The sequence below is a fragment of the Triticum aestivum genome, chromosome 7D (assembly GCF_018294505.1).
Source record: "Triticum aestivum cultivar Chinese Spring chromosome 7D, IWGSC CS RefSeq v2.1, whole genome shotgun sequence".
NCBI lineage: Eukaryota > Viridiplantae > Streptophyta > Magnoliopsida > Poales > Poaceae > Triticum > Triticum aestivum.
In genome coordinates, this window is record NC_057814.1 from 579,885,156 (window position 1) to 579,895,044 (window position 9,889).

At 46.1% G+C, this 9,889-nt stretch overlaps 2 protein-coding genes and 1 pseudogene across 2 annotated transcripts; 1 reads left to right on the plus strand and 2 right to left on the minus strand.

Annotated features, from left to right (window-relative positions):
- The first annotated feature begins 569 nt into the window (after nt 1-569).
- Nucleotides 570-2,623, plus strand: LOC123167912 (peroxidase 2). The gene is made up of 2 exons (XM_044585775.1): nt 570-951; nt 1,546-2,623. Exons 1-2 carry the CDS (start codon nt 598-600, stop codon nt 2,284-2,286), a joined length of 1,095 nt encoding a protein of 364 aa, XP_044441710.1. The 5' UTR covers nt 570-597; the 3' UTR covers nt 2,287-2,623.
- A 730-nt stretch (nt 2,624-3,353) lies between these two features.
- Nucleotides 3,354-4,392, minus strand: LOC123171336 (BTB/POZ and MATH domain-containing protein 1-like; annotated as a pseudogene).
- A 968-nt stretch (nt 4,393-5,360) lies between these two features.
- LOC123165700 (14 kDa zinc-binding protein) lies at nt 5,361-7,488 on the minus strand. Its single transcript, XM_044583395.1, has 6 exons — nt 7,347-7,488; nt 7,195-7,254; nt 6,208-6,294; nt 5,975-6,122; nt 5,669-5,786; nt 5,361-5,561 (listed from the first exon to the last, which is right to left on the minus strand). Exons 1-6 carry the CDS (start codon nt 7,400-7,402, stop codon nt 5,494-5,496), a joined length of 537 nt encoding a protein of 178 aa, XP_044439330.1. The 5' UTR covers nt 7,403-7,488; the 3' UTR covers nt 5,361-5,493.
- Between the last annotated feature and the right edge of the window lie 2,401 nt (nt 7,489-9,889).

A 9,889-nucleotide genomic window follows, 5' to 3' on the forward strand; every position in this document is an offset into this window, starting at 1 on the left:
TCATTTATTAGGTTATAAACTCATATCGTATTGGGACGTATGATGTTACAGTAACTAGCTAAGTTACTCAAAGTATCTCTCTCCTCATTAACTCATTGCCACATAAGCAAATTTGCTGAGTTGAACTCGATGTTACTGTTGAAGTTACTCCCACTGTAGCTAGTCTTATGCTGGTTTCGCGTTACAACTGAAGCTGCAAACACAGGTTCACCTGTCCTGCATGCCGGAGTTAATGCACCGGTTCGCCCGTGATCCAATGCCGGAGTTAATGCACGGCGAAGTCAGCACCTCTCGAGGCGGACCCGCAATCAGTGAGACAAAACGCTTCATCCCACTTCCCACGGCACGACGAGAAGATCGAGACATGGCGAACGTCGCCGGTCAGCTGCTTGAGCTGCACCTGCACGCGCGCCCGCTCCGGTGGAAATTCGCGTCAATCGTAACGTGCGCCGCCGACGAAACGAGGCTGCCCATACAATACACGTCGTTGCCTATTGCCTTCGTCGTCGTCCTCCGGGACGACCTATAAATATGCCACCCGGCCAGCCGTATCCAACCGGAGCAAACAACACTCGACGTACACGACCATCTAAGAAGATGGCGACTAAGCTCGCGGCGCTCATCGTCTTGGTGGCGTTCCTGGCCGGGCCCCCGGCGTGCGAGGGCGACATCATTTGCTTCAACGGCTGGCTGAAGCTACCCATCCAGGACCCGCGGCTCTGTCCTCAGGGCTCCATGTCCAGGATGAACGGCCGTACGCGAGCGCTGGTGCCAGTGCCTCGTCCCTCGGGGTTAGGGCTCGGCCTCGGCTACTACAACAACAGGAGCTCCAGGTCCTACTGCCCGAGAGCGGAAGGGATCGTGAGGGATGCCGTAAGCAAGGCCGTCGCCGCGCAACCTGGCATCGGTGCGGGCCTCATCCGTCTCTTCTTCCACGACTGCTTCGTTCGGGTACACACACCTCCTCGATTCCAGTAGCTTGTACTCCCTTCCTAAATACTTCCTTCGTTCCTAAATATAAGTCTTTTAAGAGATTTCAATATAGACTACATACAGATGTATGTAGACATATTTTAGAGTGTAGACTCACTCATTTTGTTTCGTATGTAATCCATATAAAAATCTCTAAAAAGACTTATACTCCCTCCGTTCCTAAATATTTGTCTTTTTAGACATTTCAAAGAAATACAACATACGGATGTATGTAGACATATTTTAGAGCGTAGATTCACTCATTTTGCTTTGTATGTAGTCACTTGTTAAAATCTCTAGAAAGACAAATATTTAGGAACGGAGGGAGTATTTAGGAACGAAGGGAGTATAAGTTTCTATTTATAGATTTCAAAAATAAAGACTACATACGGATGTATATATACATATTTTAGAGTGTAAATTCACTTGTTTTGCTTTATATGTAGTCCGCATTGAAATCTTTAAAAAGACTTATATTTAAAAACGGAGGGAGTATGCACTAATTGCATTGTTGTTTACGAAGATCAACATGTTCATTATGAAGATGATGTCCTTCATGTCAATTATATTCAGGGCTGCGATGCTTCCGTCCTCCTCACGACGACCAACTCCAACAACAGCGACACCGAAAGAGAAGGCAACCCGAACAAGAACAGCCTGCGAGGGTTAGAGGTGATCGACGCGGCCAAGGCGAAGATCGAGGCCGCCTGCCCTGGGAGAGTCTCGTGCGCCGACATCGTCGCCTTCGCCGCCCGCGACGCGTCCTCCATCCTCAGTAACCGTAGGATCAACATCCGGATGCCGGGCGGCCGCTACGACGGCCGCGAGTCCTTCTCCAATGAGACCGACCAGCTGCCCGGGCCCTTCTCCGGCGCTACGGTGCTCTTGAGTAATTTCAAGGCCAAGGGGCTCACCTCCGACGAAATGGTCACCCTCTCCGGCGCGCACACCATCGGCCGCGCCCGTTGCGCGTTCTTTTCCAGCCGCTTCTCTGAAATGGACCCGACATTTGCCGCCAAGCTCAAGGCCCAGTGCAACGACGACGACACCAACGTGGACCAAGAACATGTGACCCCCGAAGTCCTCGACAAGCGCTACTACCAGGATGTGATCGACGGAAAAGCGTTGTTCACCTCGGACGCCGTGCTCAACTCGGCCGAAACAATAAAGCAGGTGACAGAAAATGCGAAAAAGGCAGGGGCGTGGGAGAGGAAGTTTGAGAGAGCCATGGAGAATTTGGGAAAAATCGGGGTCAAGACCAAAGCCGACAAAGATGCAGAGATCAGGAAGGTATGCTGGAAGGTCAACAACTAACGATGTGCTAGGAGTACCTAGTAGTAATGCATGGTGGTTGGCTGGCTCCATGGCGGGATTGCCCGATGGAGAAGATGTAACACTTTCCTGTCGATCACTTTTCAACAAGTGTCATTGTTTTTTTATTTGAATTATTTGAATTGCTTACCACATGTATCACATTGTTCAACAAAGTGTCATGTTGGTTTTGTCAAACTTCTACTACAACTCTCCATTTGTGTGTAATAAAGGTACACTAAGTATACAACTAACGGTGTATCTTCACTAAGATACCCAATTGGTCATGGTGGCCAGCAAAGATGTAATCATCACCTCGCATTTGCTCGCGATTTGTGCACACCAAGGTATAAAGTTTCGTCAAAATTTCGATGGTGGGCAAATTTTTTGCCTTTAGTTCAAGAAATTTCGGCTGGTTTTAATTTCTATGTAAAGACAAACATGGATCAGATAGAATAAATACGAGTTACAATAGAATAGCGGTACGAAACTTTTCTTGATCAGTAGGTCAAGAGTTCGAATCATGTGCACAAACATTTTGATCAGTTTACCGAGTACTGAATGGTTGATAGATTGTTTTCTATCAGAACTCATTTACACTTTGTATGCCGAGTACCCCTGAATTTACATCAGCAACGACAGTTCTTCCAATAGTGAGTTATACGTTTACAATAACACGAGGTAGTTCTAGAACAAAATAACAGGGAAATACAACACCAGATAAGAGAGTACTATATATCACAGCGTTCACAAACAAGCCATGTGTTTACAATAAAATACTCCCTCCACTCCATAATATAAGACCATTTTACAAGCCAACATAACTTGCAAAATGGCCTAATATTCTAAGACGGAGGGAGTGCATGATTTGCCACATCTGGAACCATTCAGCATGGAATTAATTCCATTAACTAAGGTAAACTACTTGCACACACTAGTTGATCAGAACAAATATAGAAGTACGTAGGACAAATGCCACCATTAGGGGAAAAATAGGCATAATTAAGTTCTATCGAATATGAAGTACTAGTAATAAAACTGGAAGACTAAACGGACACTTTAGCAATGCTTCAGTTCCTTCTACCACGCATACAAAGGACAATGCTGGTAAGCACGGAAGGACAGCTTGCCTCCAGATGCTTATACCCCTCCGTTGCCACCACAACGTCAAGGATCGCAGGAGTGCTGATGATGAACTCGACGCACTAGGCCTTAAGGAACGAGCAGTTGTGCTGGTCAGACAATGCCAGAGTCGTCGCCGCTGTGTCAACGGTGATGCCACGGCAGAGCTCGCCCTCGCAGATGACTTTGAGCCTGTACAGCCCGTACCTGTCAGCAGCCGCTCGCAAATGCTGCGCCATCGTCGTCGCAGCCTACTGCTCGCCGTCAAGTTGAGCAACCGCTTCCGTGTAGATGAAATGCAGCATGGCCTTGAATGCTGCCGCCTCCATATCCTGGACCAAGACGCGTTCATCGCTCCTCTCCCTCATGTGCCCGAAGAACTCGGCCATGAGAACAGGGGACCTCACAGCAAGTATGGCCTTGTGGGAAGCAAAGGACTCGCCAGCCACAACAAATGTGACATCGGCTCCCATCCCGCTACACAAGAGCTCACGGAGTTGCCTTTGCAGATTGGAGGTCGGCACGGGCACCGTGGTGTTGCCATAGCCGGTGGCTCTTTGAGGACCGTGATGGTGCATTGCACGGTCAGATAATCAACCTTGGGAGAAGCCAGCCGCGGTAAAGAATCCCAATCCACGAGCACGACTCCATTCGAGCAGTCTCCGTGGCGCTTGAACACATGTGCCACAGTCTTCTCAGAGCGTGGTGCATTGTGCACAGGAGGCAGCTTAGGCTCGCCGTCACAGCCCCGGCACGGGGGGCTTCACTCAGGAACATAAGCCTGAGTTCCACGCAGTAAGGTCTGCACCAAGTGATAAACCGACGTGGATAGCAATGGATCTCCCACTCGTACCCATCGACGTCGCACCTGGATTTGAGGCAGTCTTTTTCACCCATTGTCAAGGGCAGCAAGTTGAACCCATTGATCTTGAACAACCACTCAAAGCACACGGTATCAGTGAGGTTTGTGCAGGCATTAGTAGCCATGGCGAAGGCTGGAGAAGTGCGGCTGAGGTGAAGACGCAGAGGAAGTGAAGTTTGGGGACTTGGGGGGTTGAGACTTGAGAAGATGATGATGGACTGAGGCTGGCCATAGTGGGATAACATAAGTAGTAACATGCACTTGAGACTCGCAAATATGCTTATGTGGCAGGCAATTAAAGAAGAGAGAGATGATTATAGTAACATAGGTAGATATCGTAACATAATAAATGTTATGCTACTATGTGTCATGCATGACAATAAATGAGACTACCTATGATACTAATCTATGATACTATGCACTATGACCAGCCTGATGGCCGAGCAAGGCAATTTGTACAGCAGGGGCAGGAATTAAAAGCAGCGAGGTGGTGACTCCTCGGGTGGAGACGCCGGCATGCATGGGCGTTTGATGTTGAAGACGCAAGTGATTAATCAGTGCAGAATATACAAACAATCACTCCGTTCGCCTTCCCTCCCGATGAGTCGTATGCCAGCAGCGGCTCGATCTCCAAGCGCAATGCCATGGCCTCCCTTGGGATTTGACCGTTTGAGGTACACAGCGCAAGCGTTCCAACTCCAACCATTTCGTGGGCGCCGCAGCACAGGTTATGAACCCGAAGGGTTTGCTGGGCAAAAGCTAACCAGTACGATTCCTAGTTTAGACCACTGGCGGGCAAGATCAGGAATCAGCTAGCCTACAGTCCAACAAACAGAGGATAGTTCCAGACGAATTGATACACTGATATGTTGGAACCTGCAGGCATAGACGATGACCATACTGGTCTGTGAGAGCACATCAGAACAGCGAGCGAAAATATAATGCACAAGCTCAGATTCAACCGGAAGAGGACTCTGTGCGCCGTCTTTTCATAACTGAAAAATGGCTGCCGGTTTCTCGAATCCTTACCGAGTGCATAATCGCATTGCCTTACTTTGTCGGACGATATGCATCCCTGTTAGACTCAAGTCCATAGACAGTACTACTATACTCCTATATGCAAAACCATTTTAATAACAAGCAGGTGGCAAGTAGTAGAAACTCAATAGCAGTCTAGTATGATCGATCATACAGAAGCAGAAAAAAGGCAGACACTGTTCTTAAACTTAACCAGGAGGCCATTTCATCTGCCTTCCACCAAGTACATGTACGTGCAGATGGTAGACTGATTGACCTGTAAGCAGAAAGATGATGCACCATTAGCATAGATGCTGTAATTACAGTGATGAAAGGAGCACAAATAATTGTTGGGCACAAGAACTGCAGCATGAGCTTGCTTACATCCTTCTGCTCCGTTGTTTATGACGACCCGGAATCCATCTGCCACGCCTTCCTTCTCGGCCACTACCTTCGCAGCGTAAAGCAGCTGCCCCAGAATTTCAGCATGCCTTGGTTCAGCCTACATGCATGTCCTTGTAAATTAGGCAATATAGTGGATAGAGGAAGTTTGGTCAGAGAGGCTGTTGAAACTTGAAAGGGCATCAACAGGTACAAGAGTGAGTGGGATATTCCCATGACATGAAGTTTACAAGGTTGAACTCCTTCTGTGAACATAACTGATAAGTACGCAGTACGCATAGTACATACCTTATCAAGTCCAGTTAGCCCATCTCTTAGTTTCGGGATGACTAGAACATGCACAGGAGCTTGCGGATTGATATCTCTAAATGCTAAGACTTTCTCGTCCTCATAGACAATGCTTGAAGGGATTTCCTTTGCTATGATCTTGTCAAAACTAACATAAATGAACAAAGAGAATATTCAGAGTCGCATAAAAAGATTATAAATAAGTAAAATGGGCAAGCTGATCAGAGATTTACATGGTCGGTCCTCCAGTATCAGCAGTTGCTGCCGCTGTTCTGGCAGCAGCCTCTTCATTTGTTGATGAAGCAATGTGGCGCACAAATCTAGTACAGCGGTGAAAGTATAAAAGACAATAAATAAGTCTGCACTTTGAGATGGGCTTAAAAATAGCAGTGAAGTTTGAAAATGGCAATGACTAGACTAGGGGGCAGTTAGAGTGAGACTGTGAGTTCAGACAATTTTCAGGCAATTAAAGATTGTTTGCATGTGGAATCAGAGTTTACAGAGTAACATGAAAAGGGGCTGTTATCAGTGAAAGCACAGATGGTTTATGGCTGATATTGGATTAATTCCCATGTGTATGGACAGTGGCGAATTCTGAACTGAAATGTTAATTACTACTCCAGTATATCGTAACTAATTGGGATTCAGTAACGACCTTTTGTGAGAAAGGGTTCACTGATGGCCACTCTTCCTTGTTGCCTACTAGTACAATTTATCAAAATTTAACAGGTTTATGCAAAAGAGGAAACAACTTCAAATGCATCTTCAGTGATAATCTGTTGACTTTCTATTCGACCAAGGTGTTAACCAATTCTAAGTTCCTAACAAAAAAGCCTATACCGGAAATTTTCAGGGCATGAAATTCATCCGGGGGGAGTCTTCACGGCTCACTAATTCAATAACTGCAGAAATGCTTTACAGTATTTCCATGCATCTGGAAGTTGCACTAGACTGCATCAATCAAAGTGTTCAAAGCATCGAATGCTGAATAGAATTTCCTCAGCATTCTAAACTAAATGTCTGAATTGTTTCAAGCAGGTAGTACATGTTAGTAATCACTAAAAATCCCAAGAAGCAGCAACGTCGCAGAACATCGCACATCGCACAAAACAAACCACCACCACCACCACCCATGACACATAACCCTGGCCCAAATCCCTGATTCATCTACACATAAATCGTTGGGGGAGTAAAATCCCTGACAGAAGGAGACACCTCACCTTCGGGGAGCGAAGTCGCGGGAGACCCGGAGCCCGTGCGGCCGCAGCAAGGAGGAGCGCCTGCGACAACAGGGAGCAGAGGGCGTTCGATTGAAACGGACAGGATGCGATATCTTCTCGACTGGACTGAAGGGGGCGCGGGCAGAGCTTACCGGAGGAGGGAGGAGGTGGCCGCCGCCAGCGTCGCCGCCGCGGCCGTGGCCGCCATTGGAGACAAGGGTTGGGAGTGAAAGGCTGCGGCCGTGCGCGTGCGGGAATGCTGTTGCGCTGGGGGCTGGGGTTGTATCGTTGTTATCGGCCGCCCGATGGAACGTTGACGGTCCAGATGCAGCGTGATGTCCGTCGTGCACTGAAATGGGAGTTGCACGGTGGAAATGGGATTTCTGTTTTTCCTCTGAACGTAAAGAGTTCATTCATTTGGTCCAAGATAAATGAATTCTGCATGTAGGAACAGATCAGAGGATACTTAACACACAATCAAACATCATGGCTAAGATCTTGTCCAACCACAATCAAACATCATGGAGTAGATCATAAAGGCATGTGTTGCCGCGTCCGTACATCTTGAGTATAAAACTAGGACAGTTCAAATCTTCCGTAAGATTTAAACAATTTGAATTACAATGGATCGATGCGGGTAGCGGTACATACTTAACTCGGAACAAATGCACTCATATGAATAGTTTCCTTTTGACGTTTTCTATACACCACATTCATGAAAAGGTGCAAAACAAAGGGGTGGAGCTAAAAAGAAACAAGATGATATCCTCTAAAGCCTAGCAACTTCTACAATTGCACAAAATTCGGTTGTAATAGGAATGTCATACATGGGGTTGGCTATCTCGTCAATTTTGTTCACGTTAAACCTTCCTATTTGAAAACCATACGTCTATGATATATTATGAATTTATGATCATACAGTCTGGGCCCTCAACCGCCAGGCGCATTCAACAAAAAATAAATAAAAATAGATTTTAGAGGAAGAAGTTTATGGGAACTGACAAAAAAGTTACGTGAGACAACTTTCACTAAATTTTACGGGAAAGTCCAAAAAACTGGTTTTACGGGAATTTTATTAGGGAAACTCTTGAAGTTGCTCAGAGGATTATCAACAGAGTTCTATATAGCCCGCTATTATGGAAGACACCTTGAGTCCTTATTGCATACTAGAAAACAACAAGTACGGACTAACAAAGACCGAGATATACATGAGATTATTGTTGGGGAACGTTGAAAGAACATGCGGTGCCCCCATGTTTGGTTTTGGTAATTGATGACAATCTCTATGGACTAATGGTTGCCTTGAGTTATAGTTGAAGGATTTGTCCATAGGCATTTCTTGAAGTCCATGTGTTGGTTTCAAGGAGTTTATGTGGTGACCAAGGTGTTATTAAGGAATTATCCAAAGATTGGTCATGTGAGAGTTGAGCTTATTGCAAGCATGTCTTGAAGAAGAAAATTGTGTGATCATTCATGTTTACCTTCAAGACATCATCCAAATGAAGAGAGTTGAAAAGATTCATGGTTGATCAAGACTAAGTCAAGAGTGAATCAACTTGATCAACTCACAAAGCGTAGAAGATGTACCGAGAGGGATCAAGCGATCCCATGGTGTGGTGAGCATTGTCAATTACGCTTTGTGTACTAACCCATGATCTTCGTGAGAGTTCTTTGTGGGGTTAGGTTGCGGTGTGCAAGTTCAAGTGAAGCATCATGAAGAGATCAAATGCTTGAAGCTTGCCGTCCATTGTGCTGACAATGGACTTGTGAAGATGTTGCGGTGTGCAAGTTCAAGTGAAGCATCATGAAGAGATCAAATGCTTGAAGCTTGCCGTCCATTGTGGTGACAATGGACTTGTGAAGATGTGCGGAAGAGTGGCTCACCCATAGTGGAGCATGGGGGAGCAATCAACTAGTCTTCATCGAGCCAACGCAACCAAGAAAGGTGGTCCAACTTGAGGGAGTCAAGGTCGTCATCATCTAGCTCAAGTGGACCATGTGCAAGGCAAAGGTTTGCTCTTGATAGGTTTTCTATTTTACTGGTCTCATGATGGTAGTTGGGAGACCGGGTTATAGGATCGATTGCCGTACTATCAAGGGGGGCTCTCGATGAGTAGCTTGATCGTATCGTTCATAGAGAGCTCAAACCATTGCATCCTTGCATCATCTTTATTGGTTCTTGTTTGGTTCTTCTCTTTGTGAGTTTTGGAGCTTATGGTCATCTTGATGACAAGCTCGAGTTCATCGAAAACGGAGTTCACTCGCATCTTCTATGATGTTTTCGATGTTGGAGGTTATGCCGGTTCTTCTCGGTTGGAGGTTTCTCTCCTCTATTTGTTGGCATACCTCCCCTGCCTCTTCTTACTATAACCAGTCACTGTTTTGATGCTACTCGTCGTCTTGTATCCAAAAGGGGGTCTTCTTTCCCAATGAATCGTATCCTTTGAGCTCATGTTCTCCCCCCATTGTTGACCTTCTTCGAGCTTGCTAACTCTCAATCCCTCCATGGATTCTTGCTAGTTTTTGAGGGAAAAGAGAGAGGAGATCTAAATCCACATTTCCACCAATCACTTTCTCCTCTATGTGAGGGGAACCCCTTGGATCTAGATCTTGGAGTTCTTGGTGTTCTCCTTCTTGTTCTTCCTCTCATTTTCCTCCCTAGCATTAGTTGCTTCGGTGGGATTTGAGAGAGAAG